The sequence below is a fragment of the Eumetopias jubatus genome, unplaced genomic scaffold (genome assembly GCF_037043125.1).
Source record: "Eumetopias jubatus isolate StellerSeaLion01/CBP00866 unplaced genomic scaffold, mEumJub1_p1.0 scaffold_7, whole genome shotgun sequence".
NCBI lineage: Eukaryota > Metazoa > Chordata > Mammalia > Carnivora > Otariidae > Eumetopias > Eumetopias jubatus.
Window position 1 is genome coordinate 83,324,727 of NW_028274813.1, and position 21,144 is coordinate 83,345,870.

At 39.6% G+C, this 21,144-nt stretch overlaps 1 protein-coding gene across 1 annotated transcript in view; it reads right to left on the bottom strand.

The window, feature by feature from the left end:
- Positions 1-3,104: 3,104 nt before the first annotated feature.
- EXD1 (exonuclease 3'-5' domain containing 1) overlaps positions 3,105-21,144 on the bottom strand; it is a 29,645-nt gene continuing 11,605 nt past the window's right edge. The window contains exons 6-11 of the mRNA XM_028119487.2: positions 17,836-17,922; positions 14,797-14,901; positions 14,640-14,720; positions 10,558-10,701; positions 9,244-9,435; positions 3,105-4,248 (exon numbers count right to left, since the gene is read on the bottom strand). Of these exons, the coding sequence (XP_027975288.1) occupies positions 3,643-4,248; positions 9,244-9,435; positions 10,558-10,701; positions 14,640-14,720; positions 14,797-14,901; positions 17,836-17,922 (1,215 nt within the window). The 3' untranslated portion in view covers positions 3,105-3,642. The remainder of the gene's footprint in view (positions 4,249-9,243; positions 9,436-10,557; positions 10,702-14,639; positions 14,721-14,796; positions 14,902-17,835; positions 17,923-21,144) is intronic.

The window sequence follows — 21,144 nt, forward strand, 5'->3', positions numbered from 1 at the left end:
TTTTCCTGTATTTTGTAAATTCTATTTAAAAGTACATAAATTTTAAAATTAAACACCTACTATAGTAAAATTAAATTCTAAAATTAAACACCTACTGTTGTCTGTTAGGATAAGGAAATGGAAAAATACATGATATAAAATGCACAGTAAGTGTATTTATGTTATGATATGACTGTTTCAAGTGTAGGGGGGGCACAGAGAGAAGACAAGAGAGAGGGAGGGAGGGAGGAGGGAGAGAGGGAGAGAGAGAGAGAAAATGAAAGAAGATTGAAAGAAAAATGCCAAAATACTAGGAAGGGTTGATAGTTATTTTTTTCTCTTTATTCTCTAAATTTCCTGTAAGGTATTTATTTGTGTTACTATTATAATAAATGCCTTTATAAGTATACCTCACTAATCACCCTGAGGCCCCCTACTTTGGGCCAGGCCTCATCTCAGCTTACTACTGGGACTTGCCTTGTGTCAAAACAAAGAAAGGTCTGTAGGGCATTGCAATTCTATTGTGTCATGTTAGGATTTATCAAGCCCACAGCTAGATTGGAGGCAAAGCTGCTGCAGTGACTTTTCATCATAAAGTTGAAAGAACATTGAATGGACCAAAAAAGAACACTGGTTCTATTCTCTGCATTTTTGCCCAAGGAAGTCATTTAACTCCATTTCCTAATTCCCAAAGTAAAAGGGTCAGAGCTTGTAAGAAGCTCTAATTGTAAGTCATGTACATAAAGGTGATATGAGAAAAGTCAGACAGGAGTAGAAGAGATGCATGAAATTAGTGTAGACTGAAACTAGACCCCAAGAGCTTGGGAAACGAAGTAGTGTGGTTTATTAACTCTCAACTAGAAAATACAAAGTATAGAACTCAGTGGTGTGGGGCGCCTGGGTGGCTCAGTTGGTTAAGCGACTGCCTTTGGCTCAGGTCATGATCCCAGAGTCCTGGGATCAAGTCCCACATCTGGCTCCTGGCTCACCGGGGAAACTGCTTCTCCCTCTGACCCTCTCCTCTCTCGTGCTGTTTCTCACTCTCTCTCTCTCTCTCAAATAAATAAAATCTTAAAAAAAAAAAAAAAAAGAACTCAGTGGTGGATTGGGACAAGAACCTAGGATTTCCCAAAATTCTGGGCAAAATTTAGACAAGAAGTCTGCATAATCTCAGAGAGTACCAGCAACAGGGCTTGAACAATGCACGAATTTTTCGCTCTAGCCAAAACAGAACTTCATGGTAGGAGCTGGGTGCATACATGGGGTTTAGGTTGGCACTCCAGGCTAGAATGAGGGTATGGAGCCCAGGTATATGAGTGTTTCACCGAGAAAATACTGTGAAGAAACCCAAAAGTCTCATTTAGTTCTGGGAGTCAAAATACCTCTCAACTAGCACTGTCTAAAAGAACTTTCTCAAACAGTAGAAATGTTCTTCACCTGTGACATTCAATACTATATAGCCTCTAGGCACATGGGACTATTGAATACTGGAAATATGGCAAGTGCAAATGAGGAATTGGATTTCTAATTTTAATTAATTTAATTTTAAATTTAAATAGCCACACATATGACTAGTGGCTACCATATTGAGCAGCACAGCAAAGGCCTAACACATTCCAGCGGTTTTTCTTTTTTTGTGTTGTTGTTTTTGTTGTTTTTTAAGTAGGCTCCATGCCCAGTGTGGAGCCCAACGTGGGGCTTGAACTCATAACTGTGAGATCAAGACCTGAGCTGATATCAAGAGTCAGTTGCTTAACCAACTGAACCACCCAGCACCCTGGTTCTTCTCAAATATAGCCAAACATACCTAATGAAACAAGAATTCCTTTTTTGAATATGAAGAATATTTTTTCTTTGTAGCCTTTATGTATATATGTTGTGTATGATAATTTAATGGTTCCACAGGAAGTTAAATCAACTCTAGGAATTTCACAAGAATTCATGCCCCTTCCAGAGTAAACCTAGATTAACCACACTCTGGGCCCAACCTGAAGATGTATTCACCCAAGATGAACCACAAACTACCTTGGCCCCAAGTGACCTTCTAAACTAAGGACAAAGTGAGACACCACAACTGCAGGAATGAGCTGACTGCTCTTGGGACCTGCCTTTATCTTCAGTTTAGACTAGATCTGCATCCTGGAGTTTGGAAGGGCACAGCTATTTTTTCAGTGCACTCAGAATCGGCTAGTGCAGATAAGGATGTTCCCTTTTTTTTTTTCCTTTAAAGATTTTATTTATTTGAGAGAGAGAGAATGAGAGATAGAGAGCACGAGAGGGAAGAGGGTCAGAGGGAGAAGCAGACTCCCTGCTGAGCAGGGAGCCCAATGTGGGACTCGATCCCGGGACTCCAGGATCATGACCTGAGCCGAAGGCAGTTGCTTAACCAACTGAGCCACCCAGGCATCCGATAAGGATGTTCCTAATTGTAGGTTGTCCCAAAGTTTCCCATAAGTACAATAAATAATAGAGTTCTGTATGAGAGTCAACTTATAGATTTTTAGACTGGACTCTAGACCTAGAAATCCATACATATTCCAACTTATTCCTACTGTGACCTAATGAAGAAAAGAGATAATCCAGTGGTACAACAGGTTTATTGGTCATTGTACACAAAAGAATGTGAGCAACTTGCAAGTATTCAATATAAAAAGGGCTTAGTACAAGTTGCCTTCCTTTTACCCTAAGAAAGTATACCAAACTGGGGCACCCGGCTGGTTCCATCAGTAGAGAATGTGACTCTTGATCTCAGGGTCATAGGTTCGAGCCCCACACTGGGTGTGGAGCCTACATAAAATTAAAAAAAATTTTTTAATAAAAAAACAAAAGAAAGTATGCCAACTCCAGGAAAATAGAGGGGAATCAAACTTCAAGTTTACATAACAGACGTACTCAAAAGAAGTCTCTGCTTTGTTACAAAAATGGACAGACCTTCTAAAAGTAAATGGAATCAAAAGAAATTAAAACTGGGATATTGATTCCTGTAATAACATTAACTAGTGTTTGTCTATGACATAAGACAGACAAAACATTAAAGTTCAAGACTAAAGTCAGTATTTTTCAGCTTTTTTGATATATAATTGATAAATTATAGTATTTAAAAAAAAAGAAAAATAGTACTGGTAGTTATCAGGTGACAATTTTTTTAAACTTACCCTTAGAAGTTTTACCAATCCCTTTCAAACCAAAAAATACAACAAAAGTTTAAAAGTAGGGGCACCTGGCTGGCTCAATTGGTAGAGCATGCAACTCTTGAACTTGGGATTGTGAGTTCGAACCCCACTTAGTGCATAGAGCTTACGTTAAAAAAAAAAAAAAAGTTTAAAAGTATAGATTCTTCCAGATACTAAGGCCAGGATTTTTCCCCTCCTCAAATCCTCTAAACGCAAATTATGAGAAATCATTCACTCTGACCACTGGGAACATTTTTGCACAGTGACATAATCAAAACATTTACTTCTTCCATTTAACTTATTCATTCCCTTCTAATAAAATTCTAGGCATGAGGAGTAAGCAACAGGATATAATTTTTGCTGAAGCCTTCCTTTCTTTGTGAGTGAGGCAAAACTAAATTTACAACATGACAAACTTAAGCACTGAGGAAGGCCTTATTGGTAGAGGAAATGAGCCACCTTCATGGTCTCAAGAATAAGTAGTGCATCTCTAAGATAAATTTGGAGAGAGATTTATCCAAGAATCTGTTTTCTCCAAGGCCGGACAGGGAGGAAGTGTGGGAAGCACAGCTTTTCTAAGAGGATGAAAGGTGTCACTTGGAGACACTCCGGTTTCCTGAGGAAGGGAAAGAGACACTGAAACATCTTGTTTTGTGCATTTTAGATCTTCCTTGTTTTCCACCATCATTAACTGTTCTATCTCCTCTTTCAAAGATAAATTTGTCTGAAACTCCTGTCTGGGTATCTCTGACTCAGAGCAAATGAGTTTGTTGACACAATCCTCACTGGTTTCTTCCTTCATGGGAGGTAGATGTTGAGGTTCTGTCGGAGTTTGCTTATTTTTAGATTCTTCTTTCAGCAAATTTACATCCTGATGAGATGTAAAACTTGGAGTTTCATCTAGCATAGAGTTTTTACAAAGTAAGGAAACCCCTACTTTCCCCACGGTCTCTGTCACTGATTTCTTTGGATGTAGCACTGTCCTTATTAGGAGGCCCCGTGTGTTCACCCTATATTCTTTTGCAGCTCTCTCTCTGCGCTGCTTCTGGAAGTCCTTGAGCTGAAGCAGTTCTTCTGGAAGCTCCATACACGTAGGCTAAGAAAAGAACGGGAAAATAAGTCTACTATAACTAAACTTCTGAATATGGTCCTTAAATCACTTCTGCTATACTTAACAGTATTTGACAAAGTGAGGATCAATTCAAATGTGTTCTTATGGCTCCCTCTAGCGTATTCAACTATAGTAGGCCTATTTTTGATTAAGTTAAATATTTTGAATCCACAGTGTGTGTGTATGTTGTGCACTGCGTGTTAAGTAAGTGTAAAGATTAACAGTGAAAAGTTAAGTGTCCCTTCCAACCTGTTCCCAGTTGCCTCAGCGAGTGCATCTTCTAGAAAGCAGTTTCGTACGTAGCCTCCCAGAGAGTCTATGCATCTGTAATCATGTTTGTGTATATATATCCATTACTCAGTGTTTATCTATCTTTTCATTGCATTGCATTTTTCAATTTTAGTTTTCTCCCAACCTTTTATTTTGATAACTCTTTCTAAAAATTCTTTTACACAAATGGTAACATAGTATTATCTATTCTTCTGCATCTTGATTTTTTTAAACTAAAAAATTTGTCTTGGATTTTTCCCTGTTAGCATTTTTAAGGGCTGAATGGATATGCAATAATTTATTTAACTAAACCCATATGGATGGATGGATAGTTGTTTCCAGTATTCTGTCATTACATAAATGCTATAGTAAAGAATATATTAAGAAAATGTCCTCTTTGTTACATGAGGCAAATAATTTTTCCCAGGTTGCTTGCCTTTTGACTTTCATCATAGTATTTTCACCACAGAAAAATGTTAAGTCAAATTTATTAATCCTTTATGAGTTCAGAGTATTTCTGCATTGCATAGAAAGGCATTCCCTCATACAACTCCATAGCAAAAAAGCAAATGGTCATCCAGTTTAAAAATGAGCAAAGGACCTGAATAGACATTTTTCCAAAGAAGACATTAAAATGGCCAAGAGGTATATGAAAAGGTGTTTGGGATCACTAATCATCAGGTAAATGCAAACCCCAAACACAATAAGTTATCACTTCACACATGTTTGGATGGCTATTGTCAAAATAATGGCAAGAATGTGGAGAAAAGGGAACCCTTACTCATGGTTGGCGGGAATAGAAATTGGTACAGCTACTATGGAAAACAGTATGGAAGTTCCTCAAAAAATTAAAAATAGAACTACCATGCAGTCCAGCAATTCCACATCTGGGTGTGTATACAAAGAAATGAAATCACTACCTTTGAGAGATGTCTGCACTCCCTTTACACTGTAGCATTACTCACAATAGCCAACATATGGAAAGAACCTGTTTACATCAATGGATGAATGGATAAAAAAGATGTGAGATAGACAGAGAGATAGAGAGAGAGAGAGAGAGATCTCACACACACACACATACACATATACCCACAATGGAATATTTAGCCATAAAAAAGAAGAAAATCCTGCCATTTGTGACATGTATGCACTTAAAGGGCATTTTGCTAAGTGAAATAAACCAGACAGAGAAAGACAAATACTATATGGTATCACTTATATGTGGAATCTTTAAAAAAAAAAAAAAAGCTGATTTCATACAAACAGTATAGAATGAAGGTTGCCAGTGGCTAGCAGGAGGGAAAAGGGGGAGATGGAGGTCAAAGGGTACAAACTTTCAATTATAAGAAAAATAAACTGTAAAAAATAAATAAATTCTGAGGATTGAATATATTGCATGTTTACTATAATAATTTAGTATTGTATACTTGAAAGTTGCTAAGAGCAAATCTTCAGCATTTTCACCACACACACAGAGTTAATTATGTGAGATGATGGATACATTAATTATCTTAGTCTTGATAATCATTTCACGATGTATATGTCTATCATCACAATGTACACTTTATACACAATTAATTTTGTCAATTATTCTTCAATGGATGTGGGGGGTTGGGAAGAAAAGCATTCCTTACTGTGAAATAATTTTCTTTTAATTGTTTTTTCTAATAATTTTATAATCCCATTGTTTACATAAATACTTGATCCGAGGAATTTATTTTGGTAATCCAACTCTGACCTTCCTCACGTACAATGGTTAGCCAATTACCTATAGCCATTTATTGATTATCTTTTTCTCATTAATTGGCAATTCTACCTTTATCCCAACGATATTGGCAGATATTTTCTTTTAAAGATTTTATTCATTTATTTGAGAGAGAGATGGCAGGGGAAATCACAAGCAGGGGGAGCGGCAGGCAAAGGGAGAGGGAGAAGCAGACTCCCTGCTGAGCAGGAAGCCCAGTGCTTGATACCAGGACCCTGGGATCATGACCTGAGCCGAAGGCAGATGCTGAACTGACTGAGCCACCCAGGTGCCCCCATACTGGCAGATATATATTGGATCTTTTTTTTTTTTTAAGATTTTATTTATTTATTTGACAGAGAAAGACACACAGAGAGAGAGAGAGGGAACACAAGCAGGGGGAGCAGGAGAGGGAGAAGCAGGCCTCCCGTGGAGCAGGGAGCCCGATGCAGGGCTCGATCCCAGGACCCTGGGATCATGCCCTGAGCCGAAGGCAGACGTTCAACGACTGAGCCACCCAGGTGCCCCTATATATTGGATCTTTTGCTGTGTTCCTCTACTATGTTCCACTGATGTGCCTACACATGTACCAGTCACAAACTCTTGGGTTTTTTTTTTAACTAATCTCTGCACCCAACATGGGCCTCAAACTTACAACCCTGAGATCAAGAGATTCATGATCTACCAACGGAGCCATCCAGGTGCCCCACAAATGACCACTTATATGACTTAATATCTGGCAGGACTATTCTTATTTATATATATTTATCTTTATAAACACTATAATCACAGTTTGCCAAAATAATGCTGGTGTTAGTATTTTTCTTGGAATAGAGGTAAATTCAAAAGTAAATTTAGGAGTAATGTATAGCTAAAAATGCTTAGTGTCCCCATTCATTTAAGTCTGCTTTTATACCATTCAGTAATATTTTAATGTTTTCTTTATATTTCACATTTCTTGGAAGATTTATTTCTAGGTAATTTATCTTTTTGTTAAAATTATAAATGGATGTTTTCTCCCATTATATTTTCTTGCTGTGTATATGGATGCAAGAAAACTATCAATTTTCATGTTATATTTGTACCCATTTTACTAAATTGTTCTTTTGTTTGTAGTAATCTTTTCCCATTGATTTTCTACAGTTTTCAGTTGTATCATGGGCAAGTCATAATTTTGATTCCTCCTATTCGTTTTTTATAGTTTGCCTTTTTTTTTCTTCAAATTTCATTGGCAGGACGCCTGGGTGGCTTAGTCAGTTAAGCATCTGCCTTCAGCTCAGGTCATGATCCCAGGGTTCTGGGATCAAGTCCCACATAGGGATCCCTTCTCAGTGGGGAGCCTGCTTCTCCCTCTGCCTGCCACTTGCCCTGCTTGTGCTCTCTCTCTCTGACAAATAAATAAATAAAATCTTAAAAAAAAATTTCATTGGCTAATAGCTTCAAAAAATGTTAAAGTGGTGGTGGTAATTACAATTTTTGTATTTTCTTGATACTAATGGGAATGCTTTTAGTGCTTCCAATCAAACTTTATGTAGACTTCTTGCTTGAGATATGTTTTATCATGTATTCCAATTTTAATCAGTAATGTATATAGGATATTATCACATTTTTTTCAGCATTAAACAGTGAGAGCAAAATACAAAAAGTTATAAAACTCCTTGGTTTTACAATGATAAATGAAAGACATTTAAATTCTCCAATTGAACAAGGTATGCAAGGATTTTTATGTTGCTCTTTTTCTGCTAAACAGTGAGAGCAAAGTACAGAAAGGTTACATTTTTTTCAGCATATATGAGATAATAAGACTTTCTTTGTTCTAGGAAAATGGAGAATTTCCTAACACTGTACCATGCCTGCAAGTAGAAATCAGCAACACATTAAAAGAAAAGTATAATACATCTAAGTAGGGATCGTATCAAAAATGCTATTATTTTATTTAGGATTTTGCTTCAGTATTCCTAAGTAAGAATGGCTAATAACAGCAATAGCAGCAGACTGCAACCTTTTTTTTTTTTTTAAACGATTTTACCTTTAAGCAATCTCTACACCCAACATGGGGCTCAAACTCATGACCCTAAGACCAAGAGTCACATGCTCCACTGACTGAGCCAGCCAGGTGCCCCCAGATGGCAACCTTTTTTTTTTTTTTTAAAGATTTTATTTATTTGAGAGAGAGAGAGAGAATGAAAGACAGAGAGCATGAGAGGGAAGAGGGTCAGAGGGAGAAGCAGACTCCCTGCTGAGCAAGGAGCCTGATGCGGGACTCAATCCCCGGACTCCAGGTTGCCCCAGATGGCAACATTTTATGTAAGGGGCCAAATAGTAACTATTTTAACCACAAGTGATCTCTGTTGCATACCTTTTGTTAAAAAAAAATCCTTTAAAACCGTAAAAAGCATTCTTACCTTGTGAGCTGTACAAAAGCAGGCTGTGGGCCAGATGCGGCCTTAAGGCAATATTTTGCCAACTCCAGGTCTATAGTTCTGTTACACTGTGCTGGCTTCTTACAAATTCGTAATGAAATCTTAAATTTAGGGCACCTGGGTGGCTCAGTCGTTTAAGCGTCTGCCTTGAGCTCGGGTCATGATCCCAGGGTGCTGGGGATCGAGCCCCACATTGGGCTCCCTGCTAGGCGAAGAGCCTGCTTCTCCCTCTCCCTCTGCCTGCCTCTCTGCCTACTTGTGCTCTCTCTCTCTCTCTCTGTCAAATAAATAAATAAAATCTTAAAAAAAAAAAGAAAAAAGAAATCTTAAATTTATCCATTCATTGACAGGATATAACTTAATATTGTGAAAAAGTACTCAAGGAGATGAATGAAGCCCAAGCTATAGCCCCTTCAAATATTTATTACCAAGTCAGCCCCGTGCTTTGCTGTAGCTGTGAAGAGGGGTTATCACTGTGCCCTCCATGAGCAATGGGGCAGGGACGGAAGTCCGAAAAACACCGTCACAGGGAGCCGCACCTACCTCTGTCCCCCCAAGGCGGTCTGCAGACCCTTCCCGGTAGGTGGTTAGGTACCCGTCCACAAGGGTGGTTAGGTCAGACATCATCTCATCCAGGAGTACCAAACGAAGGGGCAGTAGGTAGGTAGCTTCCAGGGCCAAAATTTTCAGTAAGGAAGGTGAAAGAGGTCGTGTGAACCACACTTCTGGATTTTCCTAGAGATACCAAAACAATTTTCTCTGAATAATAAGCAAAACTTTAAAGATAACTGTTTATATAAGGGTTGCTTAACTTAAATCACTATTACCATCATTTTCTTCAATGACAGTATATTCTGAAAATACACACACACACCCCTTATGTATGTATACATTAAGTGTGTCTATGTGAGAGGGAAAAGACAGAGTGACGGGGGGGGGGGGGGGGGGGGGGGGAGGGAGGGAGAGGGAGGGAGGGAGGGAGGGAGGGAGGGAGGGAGGGAGAGAGAGAGAGAGAGAGAGAGAAAGCTCAATCCATCGATCAATTGATCAGGGCTTCTCATTCAAAACTGAAGAGAGTAGACTTGATTATAGAACCAAAACTGTAGTCAATATTGTCATGACCTAAGTGTGCAGGTGAGGCTATTAGGAGCTAAGGAAAAAAAATTTTTTTTAAAGATTTTATTTATTTATTTGACAGAGAGACAGAGCGAGAGAGTGAATACAAGCAGGGGGAGTGGGAGAGGGAGAAGCAGGCTTCCCGCAGAGCGGGGAGCTTGATGCGGGGCTCGATCCCAGGACCCTGGGATCATGACCTGAGCCGAAGGCAGATGCTTAACGACTGAGCCACCCAGGCGCCCCAAGGAAAATTTTTTTAAAGATTTTATTTATTTATTAGAGAGAGAGAATGAGAGATAGAGAGCACGAGAGGGAAGAGGGTCAGAGGAAGAAGCAGACTCCCCGCTGAGCAGGGAGCCCGATGTGGGACTCGATCCCGGGACTCCAGGATCATGGCCTGAGCCGAAGGCAGTCGCCACCCAGGCGCCCAGGAGCTAAGGAAAATTTATCTTACTTTGAGAGAAATAATTAAGATGGTTTTTGTTTCATCACCTTAAACAACGTTCCCAACAAAAACCTCCCCTGGAGGATTGTAAATTTACTTCAGAGTACTTTCTGATAACCACTAACTCTGAATCCTGGCTTTTATCCACTTGAAATCACAAACCAACTTGCCATTTGAACCAGCTAAAATTTTGGCAATGCTCATATGCTTACATACCAGCATATGTCTATATAATATGCTGATGATCCCGCTCACAAACCCTTGGAAAAATTAATGGAACATGCTTCAGTACTCACCTGAATCAATTTTTGTCTTTCTTCCAGAAAGGAGAGATACTTAGGGGCTACCTTAAGGTGTCTGATTAAACTCTCCTGTAAAGAACTGATGCAGTTTGGAAGAAAGCCACCCGTTTCCATGGAAAATTGAAGGACATCTGCTACCTGTGGCATAAAAAACAAAACAAAACAAAATAAAAACCTGTCTATAGAATACATAGCTATCTCATGGCAGAAATGGCAAAAAAATATTTAGAAAAATGTCTTTAAATACCATTCTCCCCAAGAACCCACATGATAGAAAATGCCATCAGAAAAACTGTTCAGTCAACTAATTCTGAAAAATTAGGAAAGAAAAAAAAAAAGGAGCACCCAACTTTAATGTACCCTTGTCTACTTTCTTTTCCACACCTTTTGTTTGCCTGCCTTATGGTTATCTATTACTCCCTGGTGCCTTCAGGCAATGGGAAAAAGGAAGATAAATTTCAAGAATTATTTGTATTACTTATCAGCAACTCTGGCAAAGTTTTGGTAAGGAAAGCTAATACAATTAAGAATTGGAGGGGCATCAGGCTGGCTTAGTTGGTAGCGCACGCAACTCTTGATCTCGTTGTGAGTTTGAGCTCCATGTTGGGTGAAGAAATGACTTAAAAATAGTAAAATCTTGGGATGCCTGGGTGGCTCAGTCAGTTAAGAATCTGCCTGTTCGGCTCAGGTTATGTTCTCAGGGTCCTGGGATCGAGCTCCATATCGGGCTCCCAGCTCAGAAGGGAGTCTGCTTCTTCCTTTCCCTCTGCCCCTCCCCCATGCTTCCGTGTACGCTCTCTCTCAAATAAATAAAATCTTTAAAAAAATTAAGAATTGGACTATTTATCTGTGTGTGGTAGGCTAAATAATGCCCCCAGAGACATCCATATCCTAACCTCGCGAACATGTCAACGTTGTTTTATATGGCAAAACGGACTTTGCAGGAGTGATTAAGTTAAGGCTCTTGAGATAGGAAGATTATCTTGAATTATCTGGGCGGGACCTAAATGTAGTAAGAGGGAGGCTCAGGGAAATTTGGCTACAGTCACTGGAGGTGATGGAGCGATGGAAGCAGAGACTGCCGTGGTGCATTTTTTTTTTTTTTTAACAAACAAAAGAACAAACTCTTTATTTGAAAACAAACAATTCAGAATCAACTGACCATCTTTTCTAAAACTTAGAGGTTTTTTAAGGGGATTCTTTCCCAGAAAAAAAGAAAATTATGTCATTCCCCAAATACAAATACAATTTTTACCTTTCTTTCTTGCATATACACTCATACTTCTTTACGCCAGTATCATAGTACTATTAAAAGACAAATGTGCTGTCACAACACTTCAGCTTCAGGGCAATCAGTGGGCAGTCCTCTCTTACTGGGACCAATAAAAAGGTTTCAATAAAAAAAGTCAGTACTCTAGGGGCGCCTGGGTGGTTCAGATGGTTAAGCATCTGCCTTCAGCTCAGGTCATGATTCTGGGGTCCTGGGATCGAGCCCCACATCGGGCTCCTGGCTCAGCGGGGAGCCTGCTTCTCCTTCTCCCCCTCTCCCCAGTTCATACTCCTCTCTCTCTCTATCTCTGTCAAAGGAATAAATTTAAAAAAAAATCTTAAAAAAAAAAGTCCGGTACTCTAGAAAACATTCATGCCAGCTCTCCTCATTTCCATGAAAAACTCGAAGTTCTCCAGACTTCTTGATTCCTTTAGCCCTCAATAACCGCTCCTTATTTTTTTTTTAAAGATTTTATTTATTCATTTGACAGAGAGAGAGACAGTGAGAGCAGGAACACAGGCAGGGGGAGTGGGAGAGGGAGAAGCAGGCCTCCTGCCGAGCAAGGAGTCCGATGCGGGGCTCGATCCCAGGACCCTGGGACCATGACCTGAGCCGAAGGCAGACGCTTAACAACTGAGCCACCCAGGCGCCCCAATAACCGCTCCTTCTTAACCTTCTACCCCCACCCCACTGCCACTGAGCAAACACCAACAGGGTCCTAAGCACTTCAGGAAAAATTAGTTTTGCCAAAACTAAACTAAAATAAAAAAGAATTCTGTATACTAATATAACTATCTATCTCCCTCTAGTTGCTGGCCAGGGCCAAATGTCACTGGGTTTGTGTGTGTTTTCTTGGTCCAGCCCACCAACTGACTACCAATTTGTGATTGCAAGCAGTGGTACATTTTCAAGTTGGCAGGAGCCACAAGCTAAAGAATACAGGTAACAGCTGAAAAGGCAGAGAAACAGACTTCCCTCAGAGTCTCCAAAAGAAACCAGCCCTGCTGACACCTTGATGTTAGCTCAGTGAAAATGATTTTAGAGCTCTGACCTCCAGAACTGTAAGAGAGTAAATTTTGTTGTTTTAACCTACTAAATTTGTGGTGATTTGTTACAGTAACAATAAGAAATGAATATACTGTGTTAAAGGGGAAAAATTGGAAAAATTCTGAATTCTTGCTTCTTGTAATATGGAAATCTGAAAAGTGAACATGGAAAGATGTGCCAACGTGTTCATATGGGGTCTAATCAAGAAACCTAATGGTCTCAGGGGAACAATGAGCAATTCTCTTACATTTTGGAGTAAGCTAGAAATAATACCTATATAGTGAAAAATCCTGAAAGAAGGCCCAAGGAACATGTCAACAAGAGAAGTGGCATAAAGTTCATTATGGGAAGATACATAAAGAGCAAACTTGAACCATATTTAATAACATAAAGTTGAACTTTTAGGAATTTCTGCTCAAAAATATTGGTGAGGGGTATAGAGATCACTTAAAATTATAATAATAAAAAAAATAACTGGCTAACTCATTATTTTAACCCCTCTCCAAAGGTTCTAGATTTGTGTATTCAACATGTCCCTTTTGACTGGCATAAACCTAGAAGACTAGAAGAATATAAAGAAGACATAATGAAAGCTAGTGGTTTTACTATTCTCACAGCCAAACCAGAAACTCACATCAGCTCTAAGAGCTAGTTAGTATAGACTAAGGACTTCTCATTTCTCTAGGATTCTTTAGGGCAGAGAAGAATCATATATAATCAGACTATTTTGGCCCAGAATAGGCTTTTGGGGCATATCTAAGACAACCTGCATCTCTGAGCTAGATGCTAACTCACTATTAGTCTTAACTGATAATTATGAGCTTAAAGGCACAGACTGTGACTGTTCACCTCACACTAACACTAAACACACAGATTGTGACTGTTGACCTCACACTATCTCATGTCAGACTTCTGAATGACCCCCCAAGTTGTTCAAGTTTCTGAATGCTATAGAGTATGGATCTTGCTTTTTTTTTAAATTTTGAGATTTTATTTATTTTTTTAGGTAATCTCTACACCCAGTGTGGGGCTTGAACTCACAACCCCAAGATTAAGAGTTGCATGCTCGGGCGCCTGGGTGGCTCAGTTGGTTGGGCGACTGCCTTCGGCTCAGGTCATGATCCTGGAGTCCCGGGATCGAGTCCCGCATCGGGCTCCCTGCTCAGCGGGGAGTCTGCTTCTCCCTCTGACCCTCCCCGCTCTCATGTGCTCTCTCTCTCTCTCATTCTCGCTCTCTCAAATAAATAAATAAAAAATCTTTAAAAAAAAAAAAAAAAAGAGTTGCATGCTCTACTGACTAAGCCAGCCAGGTGCCCCAGAGCTTTCTTATTTGACAAATTCCGGAGCAAAATGAGGGGTAAAATCCTCAATACTTTCTTTTTTTTTTTTTTAAAGATTTATTTATTTATTTGAGAGAGAAAGAACATGCAAGCAGGGGGAGGGGCAGAGGGAGAGAGAGAGGCAGACTCCTCGCTAACGCAGGGCTCCATCCCAGGACCCCGAGATCATGACCAGAGCCTAAATCAAGAGTCAGACGCTCAACCGACTGAGCCACCCAGGCACCCCCTAAATACTTTTAAGTAACTTTTCTGTAGTGCTTTTATAGTTCATCAAATGTTCTCACCTATTGTATAGACAACTTACATGAAGAAGAAGACAGGAATGAGGCACACACACACACAAAAAGACTCAATCACTCACCAAATGAGGCCTATTTTCTATAAGAGTTACATATGCTGGACTGAATTCCTGCTTGTACCTGTGTGTCAAAGACATTATTCAGCAAAATTCCATACTGATGAGAGAGGCAATCAGAAAGCCAACGACAATCATGGATAACCTAAGGAATCAGAAGACAGAGTAATTAGATCCTGATTGCTAATCTTACTAGTGGGGGAATCAGCTTACACACTCACCTTCAAAATTCTCTTGTCTTCTAACACCATCTGAAGTCCATTGTTGAAAGCACGACTTCCCAGAAGGAAAATGTCAAATAAGTAAACTCGGCTATTTGTGGCCACCTACAATAGACCATTTAGACACACATATTATAGGATATAAAAGAACTAACAAAGGGGATCTGAGGATCAAGAAAGATATGTGATAAAATATTTCACACCCTCACTTTTAAAGAAAACAATAGGCATTCAGTGATTCGCAGGGAAAACAAGTTTAAACTGATCTTAAGAAAAGAAGCTATCATTTGTGATCTTTTCTTTCTTTCTTTCTTCTTTTCCTTCCTTCCTTCCTTCCTTCCTTCCTTCCTTATGAGAGAGCATGAGCAGAGGGAGTGGGAGGGGGGGAGAGAATCTCAAGCAGACGCCATGCCAAGTGCAGAGCCTGACACGGGGCTCAATCCCATGACCCCAAGATCATGACCTGAGCTGAAATCAAGAGTCAAATGCTTAATCAACTGAACCACCCAGGGGCCCCTCATTGTGATTTTTCAATCACAGAAAGAGACAAGCTGGTAGATATAGCCTTTTGCTTTTTACAGTCCTAAATTTAATGTTTTACATCTCACCCATGACATTTTAATACTCAAAGGATTATAGGTTTAAGAGGAATGAACAGCATTTCATTGTTGATAACACAACATGCTATTTCTCTGAGTCTCATAATATGCAGGGTTGTGTTGGGTGTTACATAAAATTACTCATAAGAGAAGATCCCTGCTCTCTAGCAGTTTTTTTTTTAGAAGATTTTACTAATTTATTTGAAAGAGAGAGAGAGAGCATGAGCAAGGGGAGAGGAAGAAGCAGACTCCCCTGCTGAGCAGGGAGCCCGACTCAGGGCTCAATCCCAGGACCCTGGGATCATGACCTGAGCCAAAGGCAGATGCTTAACCGACTGAACCACCCAGGCACCCCTCTCTAGCAGTTTTCAATAGGTAACAAATAAACTGACACAAATGGTAGGATGTGAGACACTGTTTTTTTAGATCAATTTTATACAATCATAAGAATTGTAGATTGTTTCTGATCATAAAATTCACAAAGGCAGTTCTATAGCTGGATCATCTACTGAGTCAGGGAATGAAGGCAAAGAGACCCTAATGGGTCTACAGAGCCAGCGACAAGGCAGTCTGATGTCATCTTTGTCATTTCAGGAGCTAAGTGCTGATACAGCTACAATTGCCAGGCATACCTGACACCCATTCTTGGACCTTTCATGTTGTTTGCTAGAACAGGACACCTAAAATAGTCACTCCTTGCTCTTTTTCTCTACCTCCTTAATTATAGAAACTGAATTTTTTCAGATTTTCAAAAAGTTTGAAAAATAATTCTCTGCTAGATTGCAAACTCTGTGAGAGGAGAGATTATGCTGGATTCACCACTGTACATGCATCAACTAGAAAAGAACCAAGCCCATGGATGGCTTAGACATTTCTTCAGTGAGCCAAGGCATGCCATACAATACTCCCTTCCATTTTTCATATGCAAACAATGTATATGGCTCTGATAATATGCATTCAATCTATATCCTTTCTTCCACTCATAACTTTGCAAACATTTTTCTACATTGCACTCGTCATCAATTTTTGGCAGCTGCATAAGATCAAACCTACAGTAATGTTTCCTATTTTTAACTACTTAAGTGGTTTCTGATTTTTCGCCAGAAAATGATGCCAAGATCACTAGGTTCTCACATATTTTTTTTTTGTATTTTGAATTATTTAGGGTAGATACCTCGATGTAGCCCTGAGAAGTGGACAGACTGCCAATCATAATAAAATTTATTCTCTCAGTAGGTGGAGGTAGGTCCCAACTCAAAGAATAGAAGACAGTGGTTGGGGATTCAGTCTGCTTTCTTGGCTCCCCCACCGCTTAAAAACTGATGCTGCTGAGTTTGATCCAAAGGTGGTTGCCGAACCTATAGCTATTTGAGGCTCACTACGAATTTCTTTTGACACAATGGGGACCCTCACCTGACAACTCCCAGGCCCAGGAAAATGAAAATGATGTGGCAGAATTCTGCTGTGGAACGCTACCAACCAGAAAGAAAGATAAAAATTCTTCATATAAAAAAAATCTTCATATATTTTTTTTAAGATTTTATTTTTGGGGCATCTGGTCATTGGGACAGCGTGCAACTGTTTTTTTTTTTTTTAAAGATTGTATTTATTTGACAGAGAGAGGGAACACAAGCAGGAGGAAGTGGGAGAAGGAGAAGCAGTCTTCCTGCGGAACAAGGATCCTGATGCGGGGCTCAATCCCAGGACCCCGGGATCCCAGGACCCTGGGATCATGACCTGAGCTGAAGGCAGACGCTTAACGACTGAGCCCCTACAGCGTGCAACTCTTGATCTCAGGGTTGTGAGTTCAAGCCCCACGTTGGGTGTAGAGTTTACTTAAAAATTAAAGATTTTATTTTTAAGTAATCTCTATACTCAACATGGAAGTTGAACCCACAACCCTGAGATCAAGAGTAGCAAACTCCACTGACTAAGCTAGCTAGCCGCCCCTAAAATTCTTCACATATCTAAGGTGAGAGAAAAGAGCAGGGAAAGACCTCAAGCAGAGCCTGTGAGATTATAGATCATCAGCAATGATGATTATAAAAGTGAACCTATGAAGAGACAGAAGCTCTTACCTCTTGAAAAGAATAAACTCAGTACTAGAAAAGTAAAAGACATTCCAAACAAGTTACAGGATAGTGACACTGAGGTGACATAAAGAAGACAATTAAAATCAATTTGTCAGGGGTGCCTGGGTGGCTCAGTCATTAAGCGTCTGCCTTCGGCTCAGGTTATGATCCCAGGGTCCTGGGATTAAGCCTCGCATCGGGCTCCCTGCTCGGCGGGAAGCCTGCTTCTCCCTCTCCCTCCTCCTGCTTGTGTTCCTGCTCTCCCTATTGCTCTCTGTCAAATAAACAAATAAAATCTTTAAAAAAAAAATCAGTTTGTCAGTGAATCCACAATTATTTCAAAATAAAAAGCTGAAAATATCTTTTACCTGAAGCCAACATAGTTTCCCATGACGACACACATTAGCACCTTCGGCTGCCACACTCAGGACACTCTGCTTCTTAATGTGGAGCATCTGGTGAGAAAAAAAAAGGAAGGAAATCTTCAGAGAATAAATATTGCAATTATGACATCATGAATGGCACAAGTAAAATGGCTAGCAATTAACAAAGTGGTTAATAGGGACACCTGAGTGGCTCAGTTGGTTAAGCGTCTGCCTTCAGCTCAGGTCATGATCCCGGGGTCCTGGGATCGAGCCCCACGTTGGGTTCCCTGCTCTGGGGAGAACCTGCTTCCCCCTCTCCTTCTGCCTGCCGCTCTGCCTACTTGTGCTCTCTCTCTATCTCTCTGTCAAATAAATAAAATCTTAAAAAAAAAAAAAAACCAAAGTGGATAATACGTTTTAAACTTACAAAACTGAACTAATCCAAAACACAAGTCAGCTTCTCTTTTTCACACACACACACACACACACAGAGCACACTGAATATTTCTAATTTCTTTTTGTTTTTGCAAAATTATAACACAACTGGAAAATAAATCATTCATATCCTAAATGCTAATATAAGTTGAAAACTCAGGTACCTTGTGTTAACACTGATGCTACAGCAAAAAATTTCTATCTTTATGACCAGATTCCTTATGCAAAGAACAGTGCCCCAACACAGGGCAATTTACTGTACCTGAAGGGAACTCATATAGTGGCTGATTCCCACAGTTTATACTATTTAGAATGAGAGAAACAAGAACTCAACAGGTCCCTTAAAGTCTTAGATTCATTAAGTTACTCAAAACTGATATAGTGGTATTCCAGGAACACATGCTGATCTTTGATTATAATCTTATCCTATTTCAAAACATTATATCATTCTAAAATCCTTAACCCATAATCTATGAAAATACCTACACAATACAAGATTCTCCCCATTTTACAGGTAAGTAAATTACTCGAGAAAGAAGGGCATGGTAACTTTCACTAGCACGATATTTTCCTTTAGTGAGCATAGAGTGTTTCTACATTGAGTATTTTCCATCAATGATGAAAAAGGGGAACTGAATTTCAGTTCTACCCTCAACCAACAGCAAGAAGGCTGTGGAACTGCGAACAAAAGCTGCACTTTTCTATTGACAAGACTTTCCCACTACCTCTTCAAATTTCTGGTTTCTTACCTCATTTTTTGTTGTTGTCATTGGACCCTTTGAAAAATCTTTTGATATATAAAGAATTCTTACAACACAATTAAAATATGGGCAAAAGGGGCACCTCGGTGGCTCAGCTGGTCAAGTGTTTGACTCTTGATCTCAGCTCAGGTCTTGAACTCAGGGTCATGAGTTTAAGCCTCATGTTGGGCTCCACGCTGGGTATGGAGGCTCCTTAAAAAAAAAAAAAAAAAAAAAAGGCAAAGGAGGAGCACCAGGCCAGCTCAGTTGGTAAAGCATGTGACTCTTAATCTCAGGGTTGTGAGTTTAAGGCCCACATTGGGAGTAGAGCCTACTTAAAAAATGGGCAAAGGAATAGACATTTCTCCAAAGAAGATATATAAACATCCAATAAGCACATGAAAAATGCTCTACATTATTAGCCATCAGGGAAATGTAAATCAAAATCACTGAGATACCACTTCACACCACTAAGGTAGTTAAAATCAAAATGACAGATAACAAGTGTTGGTGAGAATGTGGAAAAGTTGGAATCCTGCTGGTGGGATGTAAAACTATGTAGCAGCTTTGGAAAACAATGGCCAATCCTCAAAATGTTAAACACAGAGTTATTATATGACCCAGCAATTCCACTCCTAAGTATCTATCCCAGAGAAATGAAAACATATGTGCTAACAAAAGCTTGTACATGAATGTTCATTGCAGCATTATTCATAATAGCCAGAAAGTAGAAGAACCCAAATGGTGAAAGGATAAAATATGGTATATCCATATAAAAGAATGTTATTTGGCAACAGAAATAAGTGAAATTTACTGATATATGTTATAACTCAGATCAACCATGAAAACATGCTAAGCAAAAGAAACCAGTCACAAATGACCACATATTGTATGATCCCATTTATATGAAATGTCCTAGGGGCCCCTGGGTGGCTCAGTCAGTTAAGTGTCTGACTCTTGGTTTCGGCTCAGGTCATGATCACAGGGTTGTGAGATGGAGCCCCTCCTCAGGCTTTGCACAGGGCATGGAGCCTGCTTAAGATTCTCTCTCTCCCTTGCCTTCTGCCCCACCCCCGCTCACATGTGCATGCTCTCTCTCTAAATAAAAATAAAAATAATATGTGAAATGTCCTAAACAGGCAAATCCATAGAGGCAAAAATAGATTATTGGTTGCCAAGGGCTGGGGGATGGGGGGGAGGCATGGAGATGACAGTTATGAAGTCTAGGGTTTCTTTTGTTGGTATCAAAAATGTTCTAGGGGCACCTGGCTGGCTCCGGCAGTAGAGCGTGTGACTCTTGATCTCAGGGTTGTGAGTTCAAGTTCTACGGTGGGTGTAGAGATTACTTTAAAAACAAAACAAAAATCTTAAAAAAAATTTTCTAAAATTGTGATGGATGTACAACTCTGTGAATATGCTAAAATCCAGTGAACTATACATTTCAAATCGGTGAATTTAATGGTATGTGAACTGTATCTCACTTAAGTGGTTAGAGAAAAAAGAATCTGTGGAAAGCTAACTCTCCCTTAAAGAAATGCATAAGCTTGCGTCTACAGGAAGCTTAATGACTCCCCTGTGAACTGTATGCTAGGCTGAATAGTCACTGTCATGTCTGAAATTCATAAATGATTGTAGAGAAATTGCCTAAACAGAGCATGTAGAATGGACTTTTAAAAATATAAGCAAAAATATTTCAGACTCTCCTCTAAAACTGCCAATGGCTTTCCTTCTTACTCAAGTCAAACTCAAACTCCTTACAATGTCCAAAAAAACCCTACCTGATAGGCCTTCTGACCACTTCCATTTCCTAATCACTCTTCTTCACTGTGGTCCTGCCTCCCTGCTGTTCCTCTACACAAGTTAAGTGTGCTTCAGCCTCAGGGCCTCTGCACTTGCTAATCATGCTTTTTAAAAGTTCTTTAGCTGAATATCTACATGACTAGCTCTGTTACTTCTTTCAAACGTCTGTTCCAATGTCACCTCTTCACAAAGATTTTCTCTGTCCACCCTACATAAAATAGGAACTCCTTGTTCCTCTACTCTTCAAACCACACTTTATTTTTGTTCATAACACTTATCACCAGTTGGTAGACAGCTGTTTATTTTCTTGCAATAAAATGTAAACTCCCGGGGGTGC